The sequence below is a fragment of the Perna viridis genome, chromosome 4 (assembly GCF_037379345.1).
Source record: "Perna viridis isolate PV_CMFRI_1.1 ecotype Kerala chromosome 4, ASM3737934v1, whole genome shotgun sequence".
Lineage (NCBI taxonomy): Eukaryota > Metazoa > Mollusca > Bivalvia > Mytilida > Mytilidae > Perna > Perna viridis.
Window position 1 is genome coordinate 5,659,330 of NC_142448.1, and position 20,440 is coordinate 5,679,769.

Genomic DNA, 20,440 nt, shown 5'->3' on the forward strand with positions numbered 1-20,440 from the left:
TCTACGAAAAACAGTACTAACATTTAGGTTTGTTTCTACCTAAAACAGTACTACCATTTAGGTTTGTTTCTTCCTGAACCAGTACTACCATTATGGTTTGTTTCTACCCAAATCAGTACATGTACTACCATTTAGGTTTGTTTCTACCAGAAACAGTACTACCATTCAGGTTTGTTTCTTCCCATTTAGGTTTTTTTCTACCAAAAACAGTACTCACATTTAGGTTTGTTTCTACCCAAAACAGTAGTACCATTTAGGTTTGTTTCTTCCCAAACCAGTACTGCCATTTAGGTTTGTTTCTACCAAAAACAGTACTACCATTTAGGTTTGTTTCTACCCAAACCAGTACTACCATTTAGGGTTGTTTCTTCCCAAACCAATACTACCATTTAGGGTTGTTTCTTCCCAAACCAATACTACCATTAAGGTTTTGTTTCTACCAAAAACAGTATTTATTAACAAACTTTTCAAATACAGATTGGTAAGATATGATAGCTATTGGATTGATTCGAAGTGCAACTTTTTTTAACAAACCACTTGTTTCAAAGTGCACCTGCTTTTACTGACCACTAGATTCAAAGTGCACCTGTTTTACTGACCGCTAGATTCAAAGTGCATCTTGTTTTTACTGACCACTTGGTGTATGTCAGTTATCTTACTGTAATTATATTATTTTTTATATATATATATTACCAGTTTACATGCTACAGGATCTGACAGTCAAGAGTTGAAAGATTTACAGCTGATGTTAAGAAGTGATGAACTCACAAGCACTGAAAAACAGTAAATGTCATCCTTATTAATGAATGTACCTTTATATCACGGCATGGTTTGATGTGTAAATACAATCCAGCATGAACATAGTTTGATGTGTAAATACAATCCTAGGTGCTACATGCAGTTATATTAAGACCCTATTCATTGTTAATATACAATATTTAGTTGTTTCTTTTATTTTTCTGAAAGTCATGCATACAGATGTCTAAAATGGTATGTGTTTTTCACATAAACTTCACTTATTTCGTAAACTGCATATATGTGCAAAAGAGACATGATCTAGCTTACACCTTGCCAATCGTATATGCCTGCCTTTAAGAACATTAAGTTGTATTCTGGTATACCTCCCTCAACTGCATGCATTATGTGTTATGTTATACTAAATATCACTAAGTTCACATTCGGTAAATTCTCTAAACATTCTTGACGAGCCATTCTTGAGAAGAAAGTAGTGGGACAATCTAAGTTCTCTTTACACATATGATGTGTCCTCTTTATGCCCTTATTAGTGAAAATTACTGTTCATTCACAATTTATTTCTGTTTTTAACAAATTCTCATCTTGATGTTTTTTTGTTTGGGTGGAATTATGAAAAAGTTGACAACAGAACGGAAAGGATCAGAAAAATTTAAGGTTCGATTGGGTGGTATTCTTGACAGAAGGGTAGTATACTCAAGTAAAATACTACCCTCTTGAATATGCTGAGGAATAGTTGTATACCAGAATAATTCATCTTTGTAAACCGATGAAAAAAGAAAAATTTTATATGAAGTATAATACAATAAGGCTATTACACATGTTTTTGTTGAATGTAAGTCTCCATGAAACCTTTTGGTTTTTTTGTGTGTTTTTGTGATGATTAACAATTCTTTTTTTTTTTTCTTTTTTAGAGCTATTGAAATCAAAACACTGGAAAAATAGGGACATATATATTTATACACTTAAAGGCAGCTGTTCATTTATTTCTGTTTTAACCAATCTAGACAACAAACGCAATGACTTTTCATTCAGTATTGTCAATTTTCCTTTCACCTGTGGCAACATCCCTTCAGCACCTACATATCCTACTTTATACCAGAGCTTGCCATAACTATGCTGACTTTGTACCGTTAAGACTTATTAGAGTTTGGTATCTGGAACAGGGTTATGTTGCTACAAGATTGAAGTCATCACTACAGAAGTTGTATGGTTGTCATCATGATCTCATGCAGCATTACTTGTGTCCATTTGCACCATGAGAATCGATTTGTTCAACATGCCATAGTTTCCCTTTCCTCTTTTTATCAGCAACATTTTTTTTTTTTTTTTTTTTTTTTTTAGAAAAGCAGAGGACACTTACCCACTGACACCTGGTCCATGCTGTCAGTTTTTAGTGCAGTCCTAGTTGCTCATTTACTTTTGTTGCTTTAAAAGTATTATTTAGATTATTTTGTGTTCTTTTTTGTGTATGTCTGTTTTCCATTTTTTTTGTTGTTGTATTTTACTTTTTTCCAGAAATGTCAGACAAAGCATAGAGAAACAGAAATTAGGAGAAAATAGAAAGGTGAGAATCCCAGTTTTTCTGATTATCGAATATGATCGCATCTAATCAGTCCCCTGTAGGATATTGTCCCCAGAAAAATCACGGAAATTGATTACAACATTTTACTTCATCATGATCTATTAAAAAACTAAGTCCTGAGACAAATTCTTAAAAGAGAACATCTCTTAGACTTGTTGTTTTGTCAACTTCTATTAGTCATTCCTGTCTAATCGAAAGAGAGAGTCTTTTACATGTATTAGCAACTAGGGAGAGTATTTTAATTTGCAGTACTTTTGATTAATTAGTTAGAAAACTTCCTCAAGAACATTTGACAAGGTGAATTATGAATTAGATATTTTGTATGAACAACCATGTAATTCTTTGATCTCCATGTAGTGGTTAATCCCAAATAAAATCTTACATTATAATTGTGTTTTCTTTACAATGACATAATGTATGGTTTTACTGGTATTCAACTTTTGTAAATAAAACATTATGTTTGATAATTTTTAACTTTTCTGAAATTTCCAACAAATTTAATGATCTCAGACATGTAATCACATAGGAAGGTAAACTTAAAGAAAACAACTGACAAATCTCATTCATGTGCATAGTATTATAAATCTACATTTTTACCAGCCTAGGAAAAAGCTGTCAGTACTCTTAAGTATTATTTTCTGACTGCATTGACATCCCTATTTAATACACACATGTATCTTTATTTACAGAGGCTGAATAAAGTAAGAGTTGTTGGTGTGACGTGTGCCTCCAGTTCAGCACCTTGTTTGAAAGATATGGTGTTTCCAGTAAGTGTGTGTGTTTGAGTTTTGTACTTAGTTTCTCTATTCTTATGGTTAACAATGTGCTCAGATAATACTAGTGACATAATTTCTTCATTGGCAACATGAGTTGTAGAATTGACATACTTTTAATCATTCAGCATCTGTATTGCTTTATATGGTCTTATGATATGCAGTACCAACTATACTCGATGTCACACACAGCCCGTTCTGGAATTGAAGCTTTACTTTTTAAACTGTCAGGACCTCCCCCCTGGGTTGTCTCTCTTTTATTTAATCTGAAGATAGTTTGCATATATTGATGACTTGTTAGTACCAGCGAGTTGCTTATTGGCTTAAATCGTGCATAACAAATTCTTACAGGAAAATCCCATACTGATATCCGCAATGTTGGTTTCTACGAGACGATTTGTTTACAAAGTTTGTAAATTCCCATCGAACTCTGGTGACAATCGTCTGCTTGAGCAACTTCTCAGTATTGTAAATTGTTAGGTAGGATAAATCTGAGATATCTGAACTAACACTGAAATGCATTCTTGGTTCTTCAATTTTTGGAGAAACCATTTAAAAGCAAACAACATCTAGCAACCTGTTCACTGTAAGCATGGACGATTTTGACAATGTAAATATTGGGACCGAGAATTAAAATCTCACCGGAATTTAACGACTCAGTGTTTAGGGAGAAGGCGTTTCGCTAAACGAATGAGCAAGTCATTTAAGACAATTTAAACGACGGTAGGTGTCAATAAAGTTGTTGAAAATATTTTAATTCATATTTTAACAGTATCTTATTTATGTGAAACCTAGTATACAGTTCCTGAACAGGTGATATGCAATAGCAACAACAATTCTACGGGTAAACAAAATCATGAAATTCACTTTGAAACTGAAAAAAAAATTCAAATAAGCTAAATTTTGTTTTTGTTTTATCACTCAAGACTAACTGATTTACTAACTAAACTTATTCTCTTCATAGATTGTACTGCTAGATGAGTGTTCACAGATGACAGAACCTGCCTCTTTGTTACCAATAGCTAAGTTTAAATGTAGGAAGTTGGTCCTAGTTGGTGACCCTAAGGTATATCGTAGGAATTTTAATTGTAGAAATTTTTCAAGATAATTGCCCCTAATGTATTATGAGTTGATTGTTATTTTATAAGAAATTTTAAGATGAGTGGAAACATACTTCCTTTTCTTTGCTTTGTAGAATAAAGGAAAATTGTACTCGGGGGAAGTTTGTAACATAATGTTATAATGTCTAATAGATTAAGTTATAAATTGCATGTGTATAAAAATCGTAAGGTAACCATATGTTATGTCAATTCATAGATGTAAAGCCTATGTTTTTCATATGATTTTGGTAAACTTATATATTTTATGTATTTTATAAGTACAAAAACAGATTTCCATGCTGATCCTAAACTGGAGGCTCTAGAGAGCCTGAATCACTTATCTGGTCAAATATTGTCAAATTGCAGAATTATGCAAATTATTCTAAAGCAGTTTGGTTTAGCTAAAATATGGCATGGGTTATATTGTTCAGCATGATGGGATTGACCTGTGCAGTAATTTTTAGAAATATTCATTGGTGAATGAATGAGTTCTGGGTCTTGAATTGGATTTTTTCCTGAATTTTACATTTCAAACTTTGAAAATCTTCTCTAAACCTACTGGATGGATTGAAACAAAACTTTGCTTGAATGTTACGTAAAATATATTTAACAATTTGTGCATGGGGTTTTTGATCTTGTGAAAAACTTGGCCACTGTTTCTAAGAATAGACCATAGGGATCAAATTGAAGAATTATGCAAATAACTCAAAAACATTTGGGTTTAGCTAATATCTGGCAGATAGCAAAATTGTTCAGCATAATGGGATTGACTTATGCTGAAATTTTCTGAAAGGTCCTTTGACTATGAATGAATTATGGGTCCTAAAATGGATTTTTTTCTTCTCTGAGACAACTTCTAGGATGGATTGCAACCAAACATGGCATGAATGTTTGTAAGGATATCCTTATCAATTTTTTATTTGTTGAAAACGTGGCTACCACTACTAAAAATTGAGGACTTGTTGAAATTACTTGAAAACCATTGGGTTTAACTGAATTTTTTACACGGAGAAATTGATTAGCATGGTGACACCGACCTATGCCAAAAATTTTCATAAAGATATGTTGCTCAGTGTTGGAGTTATTGCCCTTGAATAGGCAGAAAATGTCTATGAGAGATTTATTTTATAATATGAAAAGTGGATGGAAAACTAAGATGCTCTGTATTGATTAAATGATTCTTGTGACAATAGTACAGTAGGGTCAAGAGGCCAGCTTTAGAAAGCTATAAAGACTATTTTTGATGATGTGAGTAATTCAGGCTCTCTAGAGCCTCTAGTGAATTCTGACTTCAAATAATAAATGCAATATAATTGTAAATATTTGAATTGTGTTTTAAATCAGCACATTTCATTGCAATATATGTCCTAGTCTGACAAGGAGAAAAGAAAGAACAAGTCAAAGTTCACATTAGCAATGTAATGTATTAATTGCTCCACAAAAAATCTAAATTTCAGCAACTTGACCCAACAATACAAGGAAGTGAATCCTCAACAGACCATGGTTTAGAACAGACACTATTTGACAGACTTACTTTAATGGTAATATATGTACTTAATGCAGCTTTGGTGAATTACATCGATCTCTTTAGACAACTTTCACATTCACATCTGTTCTTGAATTTTTTTATTTAGATCGAGGTTGGCTTGGGTCAACACCATAAGATCAGTGATATTGCAATGAGAACAAATGAAACAGAAACTTGAATTTAGTATTTCAAAGATTTTTGTTTAGGAAACAATATTATAGACACATTTCAGATTTTTTCATGTTTGTAGACATATGTTCAGATACCTTTTACTGGTCTTGTTTTCTTCAAGTTAAAAATCCATACTGTGTCTTCTATAAGACTGGAGACTAGTTTCCCCCAGAATCGATATTAAAAGTGAATGTGAATATTAGTACTATAACTATGAAAGTTTTTATGGGGTATTATTTTCACCTTTGCTAGGTCAAACATTTTGCATGAGTGTAAATATTGTGGTAAGATGTTTTAACACATTAAACTATTTTATGACCAGGAATGTAGTGAACGTCTTTAAATAACTTCAGCAACCACTTTAACATAAAGATATTGAAATAATTCTTATTTGTGATATCATTACTTAACTAAGTATAGTATATTTAAAGAACAAGTTGAATAAGCTAACTCCTTTTATAGTAAAGTGGCTAATTTATAAGCACACTTGGTACATTACTTAAACAGTTTTAGTAAAGTAGCTAATTGATAAACACATTGGGTACATTACTTAAACAGTTTTAGTAAAGTGGCTAATTGATGAGCACACTGGGTACATTACTTAAACAGTTTTAGTAAAGTTGCTAAGTTATAAGCACACTTGGTACATTAATTAGACAGTTTTAGTAAAGTGACGTATTCACTAGCACACTGGATACTTAACTAAGACAGTTATAACAAGGTGACCAGTACATAAGCTCACTTGGTATATTACTTAGACAGTTATAATAAGGTGACCAGTGCATAAGGTCACGGGTACATTACTTGGACAGTTGTAGTAAACATTTTATTGAAGGAAGTTCTTATTTAGTTTTGATATCAAGAAGTTAACATTACCCGAAAAATACACTTATTTAAATTAACTTGACATATAGGTGAACTTACAATCAGTTATGCTAATATTTACCTACATATGCTGACCATCATAAAAAAAATGGGGTTTGGGAGGGGGAGAGAAGAAATTTTTTTCAACATTGTTTAAAAGGTGTATTGAATTTTATTTTTTTTTAATTTCCATTATTGTACTATTTTTTATTATACTGTTCAGTATATACATGTTTTATCTGTTTTTGAATAAATAAACTTAATACCTAAAAAAGGTTCCTATGAATTATTGAAATGTATTACACTGGGAACATTCTACAAAACACTACTGTCTATATGATAAATAATATGAACATTTCTGATAGGGCCATAGACCAGTAATGTTACATACACAGTACAGATGTCATCCAGACATAAGTAACATCTCTAACTCACTGTTTTATGGTAACCAGCTGCATGATGGAATCACACAGACAGACAGGTTTCCAATACTGGTAAGTTACTCAACAACGGTTGCATTTCTTTCTGTTCCTACAAACTATACAAGATATGTTCTTACTTCCGGAGAGTTGTATTAGGCCACATTAACAAATAATATAGAATTTTAGACAGGATGAGGGTACATAGGGCTCTGTAGTACCTACTTAAAGAAATGAAATTATCTCCCTTCAGTAAACTTAAAATGTTTCTATTATTACATAATATCAAATCAATTATTTTCATCTTTGTTTTTATCAAAATCCAAAATTGAAATTTATAAGTTATATTGCGTATTCATTCTCTTTATGTTGAGTAAAGGAAAAAAACAATATCACCTTAGTGTAATGTTTTACGTTATTCATCAGACAAATATGATAACAATAAGTGGAGGGAGCTGGTCAGGGACAAATACAAAGTATGATAAATTATCATTTGCTTTCTCTTTAGTATGAACCTGTTGTGTTTCTTTATTGATATGTTAGGTGAATAGACTATCGAAAAACACAACATTTTACTGGTGAAATGATTTTTATGACCATGGAAAATGTGTTATGTAGCGCCAATTTCTGTGCATAACTAAGCATTGAAGCTTCAGATTGAGAGGACATTAAAATAAAAAGTGAGAGAAGAAAAAGAATTTATTGGGTAATCATGCATTGGTAAAGTCAAGTACTTATCCCTGTAAAGAATGTTTGCATTTATCCATTTACTTCTATGCATTAAAAAGCTTGAAGCGATAAATAATTTTTGTCTCCAGTCCCATTAAATAGTGTTTTTCAAGAAGTATTGACCTTATCAAAAATACACTTGTATAAAATTGGTGTCATCAAGAGTATGTTCCACTGAAAACTGGATCAACAACAGATATGACAAATATATAAAATGACGACAGAAGCTGAACTGTTGACAACAGTTATCATGACAGGACTGCTTGGCACCAATATTAGTTTAGACCTGTCATGACAAATACTACAAATAGACTATTGAGTACAGATATTACTAAACGACTGTTGAGAATTTACTTGTACATCCATGCACCTCATGAACCCTGCACACATGCAAATAATTTATCAGGTCGCAGTTTTGTTATAAATACAGGTCTGTGTTTATGACTTTTTTGGAATATGTTCAGAAAGGTGTACACTGAATACAAAAGAAATGTTGGAAATTTTACATTATACACGAAACTCAAGCAACAGGATTTTATACCCACAAAAATGCGCAAGATTTAACTTAAATTTTCCATATAAACTTTGCAAAATTGAATAACATAGGGACATGCTTGACATGTGCACATTGTACATGTATTGGAGATATTTTTTTCTGGATAGAGAAGGCAGTCTTGGAAGAACATTGTAAGAATATATAGGACTGTTCTTAATCATTTCATTAGATAAATACCCAGAGCCTTAGTTTTATTAACAGACAAAGAGTAATCAAGGGAACCAAGATTCTAGTGGAAATCCGAAAGAATGCAATCCAGGAACAAAGACTTCACACAGAAAACAGACACATACAACAAAGAACAAAGCAAATAGATTCTGATTTTCTGACATTCAAAATAAGGTTCAGGAGAGAGTAATAAACTTTATTTGCACTTGCAACAAAATTATCTTTATACAGTGTGCTACTTGTTTCTGTATACTAAAGGAGCAGCCATTTGATTTTTAGGGGTGTGGGGGAGGGAAGGGCTAGGATCAAATTTTCTATCCTGCTTTTTTATTTTGCAATTTCTTATTTAATATAAAAACAAACAAAAAATATGAAGACAACAATAAATCTTGCCTTTTAATATGTTCTTATGAGCTGTCCTACCCTTTTATATCTTGAAAATTTCAATCCTGCTTTTTTTATTTCAAATTTTTAGATTTGATCCTAGCCCCCACCCCCATTTTTCAAATGGAAGTTCCCTAATGCTTATACCAGCTGATTTAAATCCTCTCATTTTTGTATTACAGTCAATGCAAAAGTAAATCATAAAGTAGAAAACTGAGAAGATTTATATGGATACTAAAACCAAGAAATATTGAAAACTATTGGATTAAAAAAAATCACAAATGAAGGACAGTGACATGATTCAAAGTTACAATGTACATGTTCACTGTAGTTACTAAAGTTACAATGTACATGTTCACTATAGTTAATAAAGTTAAAATGTACATGTTCACTGTAATTACTAAAGTTACAATGTACATGTTCACTGTATGTACTAAAAAACAATGTATATCACTGTTTTTCTGGTTAATGCTGGATCTCAGTATGAAATAAATTGCGTAAGAGTGAAAAAAAAAACACTTTTTTCTTTACTGAATGGGCTTCCAGAGGGGTTTTTTGCATTTGTTTGTCAATATTTAATTTTTAGATAACAAACTTAATGCATAAAATTGAAAATATACAAAATAATTTACAATGTTATTTGGTTTTCTTTCAAATTAATGATGTTTTTCCTTGATTTTTTTCAGTAGACAGAATAAGGCCTTATGGGCCCTCATCCTTTAATGGATGCATTTTGGTATATAATTTTGTCCATTTGCTTATTTAAATATATTGCATAATAACTCAAATACCAAAATATATTTTGATATTTTTGGTTGAATGTTTTCATGGACGAAAATTCCCTTTGATTTTTGTTTTATCAGCTCTGTTTTCATTATTGTAACAATGAACGTTATTTTCAGAAGTTGACCATTTATCATGCTGCTTTGATTGATATACAATCAAAATATCACAAAGTTATTTTAACCTTTCATCTGCAAAAAAAAATTGTCGTACTAGAGAGATGGAGGATAAATAGACGTACTTCAATATGATATTTATGGTAGTCCTACTTTGATCACAGTCCAGCTGAGATTTCACAGTCATCTTAATGTGCTAACTTGTTTATTAGGTTTTGTTTATCACACATGTCACTAGGAATGTCTGGTGAAATGTCAGCTGTAATCTAGGATTGTCTGGTGAAATGTCAGCTGTAATCTAGGATTGTTTGGTGAAATGTCAGCTGTAATCTATCTTAAACCAGTCATAATTATAATAATTTATCATTTCTTTCTTTATTGATTATGATAATTACTGTTGCCTGTACTGTTGATTTTGCATAATGTGGACCAATCAAGAGTGTTGATTGAGTTAATCTTATTAAGGGTGGGGCAAAATTTACTGATGCTTTCATCCAATAAGATTACATTAATGACATATCTGTATATTCCAAAGAAAAATAATGTAGGTAGTTGTTTTCTTACTGGAAAATTTGATGACTGATTTAATTTGACCATGACTTGCAGAGTCAGATCTATTTGTCACATATTTATTAATGCCTGGTAAACTTTCCAATTATATTTTTACAATAAATGTCATCTCACTCCTTTAGATGTGATACTCATTGTGTACGAAGTTTGTCAGTCTGTCTCTTGTCGGTCTGTTTGTCTGTCCATACTTCTTATAAGCACAAATCTTCTTTACTGCTCATTTTACACCTGCAACATGTTTTTTTTTATATTTCAATTAGTAAGTCTTTGCATCAATAATTGTCATATCATGTTGTTGCCTGGATATCTCCATCTTTTTTTACTGATTTCCTATAAAATTTGATGAATTAATATTAATAGCAATAAAAGCTTGGATTGGATGGAATGAATCGGCCAAGAAGGGGCTAATTTTAAGGACTTTGACTGAGGCATTATTGATACAGGTTTATACCAGTAGCTTTAAGCTTGGATTGGATGGAATGAATCTGCCAAGAAGGGACTAATTTTGAAGGACTTTGACTGAGGCATTATTGATACAGGTTTATACCAGTAGCTTTAAGCTTGGATTGGATGGAATGAATCGGCCAAGAAGGGGCTAATTTTGAAGGACTTTGACTGAGGCATTATTGATACAGGTTTATACCAGTAGCTTTAAGCTTGGATTGGATGGAATGAATCGGCCAAGAAGGGACTAATTTTGAAGGACTTTGACTGAGGCATTATTGATACAGGTTTATACCGGTAGCTTTAAGCTTGGATTGGATGGAATGAATCGGCCAAGAAGGGACTAATTTTAAGGACTTTGACTGAGGCATTATTGATACAGGTTTATACCGGTAGCTTTAAGCTTGGATTGGATGGAATGAATCGGCCAAGAAGGGGCTAATTTTAAGGACTTTGACTGAGGCATTATTGATACAGGTTTATACCAGTAGCTTTAAGCTTGGATTGGATGGAATGAATCTGCCAAGAAGGGGCTAATTTTAAGGACTTTGACTGACGCATTATTGATACAGGTTTATACCAGTAGCTTTAAGCTTGGATTGGATGGAATGAATCGGCCAAGAAGGGGCTAATTTTGAAGGACTTTGACTGAGGCATTATTGCTACAGGTAAGAAGGGACTTATTTTGAAGGACTTTGACTGAGGCATTATTGATACAGGTTTATACCAGTAGCTTTAAGCTTGGATTGGATGGAATGATCGGCCAAGAAGGGGCTAATTTTAAGGACTTTGACTGAGGCATTATTGATACAGGTTTATACCAGTAGCTTTAAGCTTGGATTGGATGGAATGAATCGGCCAAGAAGGGGCTTATTTTAAGGACTTTGACTGAGGCATTATTGATACAGGTTTATACCAGTAGCTTTAAGCTTGGATTGGATGGAATGAATCGGCCAAGAAGGGGCTAATTTTAAGGACTTTGACTGAGGCATTATTGATACAGGTTTATACCAGTAGCTTTAAGCTTGGATTGGATGGAATGAATCGGCCAAGAAGGGGCTAATTTTGAAGGACTTTGACTGAGGCATTATTGATACAGGTAAGAAGGGACTAATTTTGAAGGACTTTGACTGAGGCATTATTGATACAGGTTTATACCAGTAGCTTTAAGCTTGGATTGGATGGAATGAATCGGCCAAGAAGGGGCTAATTTTGAAGGACTTTGACTGAGGCATTATTGATACAGGTAAGAAGGGACTAATTTTGAAGGACTTTGACAGGCATTATTGATACAGGTAAGAAGGGGCTAATTTTAAGGACTTTGACTAAGGCATTATTGATACAGGTAAGAAGGGGCTAATTTGAAGAACTTTGACTGCGGCATTATTGATACAGATAAGAAGGGGCTAATTTTAAGGACTTTGACTGAGGCATTATTGATACAGGTAAGAAGGGGCTAATTTTGAAGGACTTTGACTGAGGCATTATTGATACAGGTTTATACCAGTAGCTTTAAGCTTGGATTGGATGGAATGAATCGGCCAAGAAGGGACTAATTTTGAAGGACTTTGACTGAGGCATTATTGATACAGGTTTATACCGGTAGCTTTAATAGCACCTCCAATTCTTCAGATTTTATTTGAACTTTGCTAAGTGATTGGAGGCAAGTATTTTTTCTCAAAAATCAGTATTAGGAAATAATCATTTTGTAGGGGAGGGGGACTTTAATATATAATTATTGAATCAGACTTGTTGCCTGGATAGTGCCTCAATTTTTGACAGAATTTCTTCAAACATTTTTCACACAAATCACTCAAGGGGATTTACTGTTTTGGGGGAGTTGGACTTTTTTGAAAGGAATACTAAAGTTGAATTTATGATCACAGATTTATGCTTGTCACCTGGATACAGCCTTTTTTCTGTCAAGTTTTCTTCCAATTTGGATGTTGTGGTGGTAACCATGAAAGCTTAGATAGGATTGAGTAAAATTATGGATGGGATTAATTTTCTCAAAAATCGATTGATGGGATTCCACTTTTCAGGAGGAGTTTTAGATAAAAATTATTGTTTTATGCTTGTTGCCTAAAAATAAAGCTGTCATTTCTTTTGTAATCACATTGAAAGTGCAATAGTATGGCCAGCAAGATCTTGATTTTGCTGAAAATCTTGCCCTACTATGGCACACTCATCAACATATCCAAGAAAAACCAACCAACTGCAAACTTTCCGACCAAATCAGCTTATGAATCAACACAAGAAAATGTGAAGTCATGATTCTCAACACTCCAACTCATCAACAGTAATACTAAATGGACAAGCATTAACTCAAGCAGACACATTTACATATCTTGGCAGTACAGTTAGAGTAGATGGTGCGGCTACTGGCATTTAACAATGTTTCTCAAAAGCAAGAGCTGCATTCAACAACTTCATAATGTACGTAAATATGGACAGTACGCTACATGCATTGAATTGAGTCTATACAACAGTTGTGTTATACCTTCCCTGTTGTTTGGTTCAGAGTGCTGGAGAATGACTGAGGCTGACCAACAAAAACTCTCCACCTTTTATACAAAGTGCTTAAGGAGGATCCTTTGGCCAGATAAGATTACTAATAAAGACTTTCTCCATAGATGCAACAAGAAGACAGGAGCAAGGTCATTAGAAGAAGGTGTGTTGGATTGGGCATGTCTTGAGAAAAAATCAACAAGACCTCACAAAACAGCAATTTTCCTAAGCACCAGAGGGGAAAAGTGCAAAGGTAGACCCAAGATAATGTGGTAACGTACCCTTGAGTTGGAAATGTGCGAACTGAACCACTCATAATCAAGTTTACATTTTTTTACTTTGTATGTTTTATTTTGTTTATTTTATGTTCCTTGTTTTGTGTGTCTGTTTTCCATGTCTGGTCATTGTCCCTGGATTACATTCTTTTGATTATCACCTTTGGACATAATGGGCAGTAAGTAAGTCAGTTAGTAACCTTTAAACTAAGATCAAGTTTAGTGATCTGAAAGCTTTGTCAGGATTGATTTTTATCAAAATCAGTTTAAGTAGCCAACATTCTGGCGAGGTGTTATTATATTTCCCTTAATAAAGTTTTTGTAACGATAAAAGCTCTGCTGGGATTTATTTTCATGTACAAAAATCCTTTTAGTGTGAACACTTTCTAAGACTGGGTGCCTAATATGAGGATGATTGGGCTATATGAGCATGCTCTCTAAAGTTTTTCATTTCTGAAAGTTTTTCTGTACATATTCATAATTACAACCAATGAAGCTTTTACAACATTGAAGATTATTTTTAAAAAATAGGTATAGTTTTTCATAATGAAGGCACCTCCACAAAAAGTGGTGGTCGCCCTATAGTGATCACTGTTTGTCTGTCTGTCCATCTGTTACAAACTGGTGTCCAGGCTTAAATGATTTTGTCTTTCGATGTAAGCTTTTGATATTTGGCATGTGGGTAGATCACCTGATTAGGATATGTCACTTAACATGTATATTGTCCTATGACCTTGAACTTTAACCTTAAGGTCAAATTTCTGTATTTTGGGTGACAACCTCGTGTCGAGGCTGTAACTTTTTTGTCTTTTGATGTGGGCTTTTGATATTTGGTGTGTGGGTACATCACCTAAAGATGATGTGTAGCATACCATGGATAGTAATCTATGACGTTGAACTTTGACTTTAAGGTATATATGGCTTAATATGCCACGATGGGACCCACAGAGATGGATTCCATCTCAATGATTTCAAGTTTGAAATGACTTTTGCTTACTCACCTTGATTGAGTCAATAGTTCACAAAATGGTTGAGTAAAAACTAATACTGCACTTGAAAAGGAAAAGGGAAAAAAATGTTTTGAGTGTGCCAACAGTGTGACTGAGACTTCATTATTTAATCTTTATTTTCAGAAGTAAGGTACTTTTATGAAAGATATATTTTCATACATGCTTTGACTTAATTGTCCTCAGACTTTTCTACTTGTGTCATCATTTCACACAGCAGGTCTAGTAGCTGTTCGTCTCAGTCATTCAATCAACATTGGTAACAGCAGGTCTAGTGGCCACCCAACTAAGTCAGTCCATCACCATTGGTGACAACAGGTCTAGTTTCAATTCACTCTGTCAGTCCAGTTTTGTTAGTGACAGCAGGTCTAGTATCCAATCCATTGTGGTCAGTTCATGTTCATTAGTGAAAGCAGGTCTAGTATCCAATCCACTCTGTCAGTCCATCTTATTTTGTGACAGCAGTTCTAGTATCCAATCCACTTTGCCAGTCTGTCATTATAAGGTGTACATACATTGTGTAATTTATATCTCAACAAGTATGAAACCATAATTATTACAAACTTAACCATTTTTTGTCACTTTATTTTATTGACGGTGCTTAATCTGTTAATCAGTATTATTTTAAGTTTGACAAGTGTTTGTATATATGTTGAGGATGTATGCGTCCTGCAGACAAATCCTACAAACATTTGATTTGAATTTTACATTCCCATTTTTTGTCAGTATTGACTTATACTTTTTGGCTCATAATTGCAAAAGGATGACAGAAAGAGAGAAGCCTGAAACCAAGAATTGGAATATCAACCAAATCATTTAATTTAAGCACTTTAAAGGTCAAGACCAAAGTGTACTTCAGTGTTGATTTTATTGTAAAGGGTGCTATAATATTAAATAGAAATGAAACCTGTGTTCTCAGAGGAGATAATGTGTAAATGTTGTACAAAGTGTACTCAAACATGTCTTTTTAGTTGTTTCACCATGAAATGTATTAACTTTTGCTGTTTTTAAAATATGCAAAATAATGTATGTTTAATTCTTTCTTCCATAACTAATGATAGATAAAGTCTGCCTATTAGTGTAAAGATGTTTCTTAAGTTTTTAGCTAATATATAGAAAAATATTTCACTTGGTAAAATGATACTTATGATAAGAACTCCCAAAATCTCAACAGGGCCCAGATGTAGGACAGCTCCCTGTTAAAAGTCATTGCCGTTGGAAGTCTAAAACATTATAAAGTATTAGCAGTTTTTAGTCAATCACTTGAAAACTAGAATGAATAGAAAGAAACTTACAATTTATGACAAAGCCTACAATAGACTTATATGTTGAATAAAAAAACTCCTTGTTACAGTAAAAAATAATGTTTTGTTGTAGTTTTTAGACAATATCTTCATAACTATCAAATATGGAAAGAAATTTTCAGTTGATGGAATAATCCCCATGAGATTCAACTTAGTCATGGTAAGAAAAATCTTATTAGGAATAATTGCCTTTGGAAGATAAAAATAGCCATGTATTTCAGTATGTTTTAAAAGATATGAAAACATAAGTTGTTATTTTTTTATGTAGTAATGCCCCTTACTTAACATCAGCATTGCTCTTTTTTTAGGAAGAGTTACCTGCCCTTTGTTTCTATGATGTAGCCAATGCCACAGAGAAGGTAGACAGTGATGGCAGCTTCTACAATGAAAGGGAAGCAGATTTCATCATGTCACTCATTAAAGTTTTAGTGTATCATGAGGTTGAAGCTGAAAGAATAGGAGTTATCTCACTTTACAAATCACAGATGCATAAAATAATTAACCTAATAGGTTCTAACCAGTAAGTTTTACTTTTTCTCACGGGGTTGTCTGGTTTTATTTTTTGAATTTAACTCAAACATGCATAGAAATTATTCAGTTTTTATTTGGCCATCTTCACAAATGTAATGTATTGTGGTATACTATTATCTATCTGTCCATCCTTCACACTTCACACAATAACTCAAAAATACTTTCATTTCCATGAAATTTTGTTGAGCTGTTTAAATTTTTTTGATGTAAGTTCCCTATCTATTTCATAAATTTCTTATTTTATGTGTTTTAGTGATGGGAATCCATTCATACACGTTGTGGAATGGGGGGGGGGGGTTGTCTGTTTTAGGGCAATAATGGTCTCTCAGCTCTCAGCTCAGATATATGGATTGATGCATATTGTTGGCCTTTGGGGCATTTTAGGGGACATCCTAATTGAGCAGTACTTTTGGTCAGCATCATTCGCATAAGGATTGTTTTAAATTTTTTACCAGGTTATGCAAACTAACCAACTTTTGGGCAGTTTATGCTTCATGAACCGCAAAGTGGTAATTTTAGTGGTGATTTGTTGTTGTATTCCATGCTTCCCCAGTACATTACAAACTGAAATGGTCTGAACAAATTTTAGAATAGAATAAAAAAAACAACTTCCTGCTCTGTATCAGTAGGTTGTTCTTCTAATTACAGGTACTCCTGATTTTTTTTTCCAGTAAGCACCTTAATAGAACTATATGATGCAGAGGAATGAGTAAATGTTTTAAAATTGGTTATGTGTTTCTTTAATTATCATCTGGATACCAATACTGTAATGGTATGGTGGGCAAGCACTTAGTGGGAAAAATATTGAATCTGCAATGATAACGAGTTGATTATGGAATTTCTCACATTGAGTGAAATAAATTTTGTAGTTTTGATCGCGAGACTAGCCGAGCTATTCAAACTATAAAATTTATTTCACGAGATGTGAGAAATTCATAATCAACAAGCTTTGAGTGTAGATTCTGTTTCTCTAATGCCCTGAAAATGTCAAAAATACCCAAAAATGAAGAGTGTGAAATGTTATGATTCCGATTCGTAGGAAACGTGCTGACATAACACAAACTTTCCGAACATAAGACGATTTCAAAGATTTTTTCACTTCAAATCTTCCCGAGTCCCTTCATTATTTTTATTTAAGGTAAGAAAACACCAAAATTATCTCATTATATTGAAATATAACTACGGTGGCAATCGTGGTGATTCAAGGTGGAGTCCAAGACAATCGATTTCTAAGCCAATGAGAACAAAAAAGTCATGAGTGATGAGAACATTTTCTTCCACACCAGTCAAGCGGTATGAAAATTGAAGCAAAATTAGAGAAAGAATGACTCATGCCTTGGAAACTAAAAGTTTCACAATCAGACATAAATATCTTTAAATACCCCAATTTGTTGTCCTAGAGTATAAAATACATGTAGCAGATAAAATTATAGATACTTGAGAAATCATTTCATTTTAGCCAATTGGATATCAAGAGATTACTAACTGTTCCTCAGTGAAACACTGGCATGTCAAAATGTAGATCTGTATGGCCAAATGGTTAATCACTACTACAACTTAAGTTTAACTACTGTAACATCACTAACAACATCTTCATTGTAAGTTATATGCAGACATTGATTTTCTTCCTATTTAAGTAGGAGTTCCTACTTTTTTATCTGAAATTTTAGTATCAATAGTTACAGATTTTTTTTTCTAAACCAATAGAAAATAGTGTTATTCTATATCCCATAATTTCAATTTTTTTTTTTTGCAATTTCCTACTTTTTTAACAATAAGCGAAAATATGTCTATATAATATCATTAGAGAAACCAATAAAAGTTATAATGAAGCACACATCTTCTAATTTGTCAGCTAACCTTCATGCCATTAGACATTACTGAGGGGAAACTGAGCTTCAGTTATGTTAGATGGATTGTCAGTATTAGTCAGGGTTGCCTGTTACTCATCTTGTAGTTTTCTATGTTACTCTCTTAATTCCTTTATCTGTAATGAGGACTTGTTTAAAAAATGTCAATGTTAAACACTTCATTGTAATAAAATACCGTAAATTATGAGGAAATTACCAATATAGAGGGAAAGTCAAATAAAACAAGTACATTGACTGTCATACAATTGTTTTTATGGGTAAATGCATTGAGTATGAAATGAAAATTGCCCTCCATGTGTATTATTAGTTAACTGTAGACCATATTAGAAACATATTTATCAAAACTTTTGCTTCATGTTGACAGTAAGTAATTAGTACATTCTCTTTAATTTGAAATAAGTACAAATTTCTAATTATTATTTCAGAAACTGTAAAGAAATGAAGGGTGTATTAGTATCTACTGTTGATGCTTTCCAGGGAGGCGAGAAAGACGTCATTATACTGTCATGTGTAAGAACTAAATATGTTGGATTTATTGACAATCATAAGTAAGTCAAACATCAGAGGAATAGAACCAAGCAGTTGAAGTGTTAAACATCTTATTTTTTTTTATTTAAAAAGTCTCCTCTTGGTAAAAAGTAAACATTTTGACAAATTGTTTTAGTTTGGGCATCAAAAATAGAAAAGGAAAACCATATAGAACCCAAAAGTTTCCATTCTTTTTCGGCATTTTTGTCCTGAAATATATTTTATTATGTATGATAAACTTCATAACCTTGTCCTATTCCATAAGTAACACATTTAATAATTTAAGGAATGTTTCTAATTTTTAACTGGTTATAGAAAATAACCTGGTTTGCTGCAGTTTACACTTATAAACTGACCAAAAGCAGATTACTGAGTGTAACTTGTTTAAAAATTAACATCATTTTTATGATTTAATTTTTAATGAATGGCAGTCAAAATATTAATTGATTCATAATCAAACATGAACAAGGACCAATCAACATTAATGATGTTATTGTACCAAACAAGGTTATTCAGAATAACCTTTTTTGCTCAAAAGGAACCAACCAATCAGAAAGCTTGTTACAATTCAAATTCAATTATTAAATGAAAGAGAAGCTACAGTGCAGAAGATTAAAAAATTTCATTTTTAGGACCAGTATAGGATGTTCCTTGCATAGATCCATACATTTCAGACATTGACAATAAGTCAACACTGACTCTCCATAAATTTCAGGAAACTTACAAAAGGTTTACACTGACATTGTTCATAGTATGTACTGAACTTTTCTATCAATGAAATGCAGATTATTTCAGTGAAGGAAAATGAACTGGGTTGTTGAAATTTCTCAGGTTCATTACTGATGACCTATAGCACACAGAACTCTATAAAATACTAGTCTGACTTATGTCCATGTTCTCTTTGTGTTATTTATTTAATCACAATATGACTTACAACTAAAGCACAAACCATTTTATTGGAGAGGGGGGCGCTGGAATCTTTTATTAGGGAGGGGGGGGGCTGGAATCTTTTAAGAAGAAAAAAATAAATGTTCCATATTTTGGAGAAAAAATGTTTTTTTAATTATCCATTGAAAAAAATAGTTATAATGATTCTATATTTTCCCATTACTTTATACGACAGATTTTCAATTAAAAATTGAATTCGATTGCTGCTGAAATATAAATAAAATTTTTGCACTTGCCTGAAAAAATAATGTTTGACCAGGCATTTATTGCAACCCCTGCAAAATGGGCTGTGTCTAAGATCTAATTCTTACTTAATAATAAACCTCAGGAGAATCAATGTAGCTTTAACCAGAGCAAGACACCATCTCTTGATAGTAGGAAACAGAAATATCCTCATCAAAAACAGACTGTGGGGCCAGATCATCCAAACATGCCAAGGTTTGTTTACATATTGTGCATGTACAAGTTTTTTAATTACTAGTTAGTGATATTTTGAACTGTTATTGTGGTGGTAACGTAAGCCTT

The 20,440-nt window shown here is 32.7% G+C and overlaps 1 protein-coding gene across 5 annotated transcripts in view; it reads left to right on the forward strand.

The window, feature by feature from the left end:
* Positions 1–20,440, forward strand: part of LOC148618614 (uncharacterized) — a 78,927-nt gene that overhangs the window by 54,497 nt on the left and 3,990 nt on the right. For 2 of the 5 annotated variants that reach the window (XM_088577688.1, XM_088577689.1), the window contains exons 22-30: positions 697–783; positions 2,272–2,320; positions 3,028–3,105; positions 4,076–4,177; positions 5,669–5,752; positions 7,140–7,268; positions 16,346–16,557; positions 18,865–18,987; positions 20,244–20,353. In XM_088577688.1, coding sequence (XP_088433814.1) covers positions 697–783; positions 2,272–2,320; positions 3,028–3,105; positions 4,076–4,177; positions 5,669–5,752; positions 7,140–7,268; positions 16,346–16,557; positions 18,865–18,987; positions 20,244–20,353 — 974 coding nt within the window. Of the gene's footprint in view, positions 1–696; positions 784–2,271; positions 2,321–3,027; positions 3,106–4,075; positions 4,178–5,668; positions 5,753–7,139; positions 7,269–16,345; positions 16,558–18,027; positions 18,167–18,864; positions 18,988–20,243; positions 20,354–20,440 lie in introns of those variants that run through there. The other 3 variants (XR_015921396.1, XM_088577690.1, XR_015921397.1) reach the window with 3 other exon arrangements.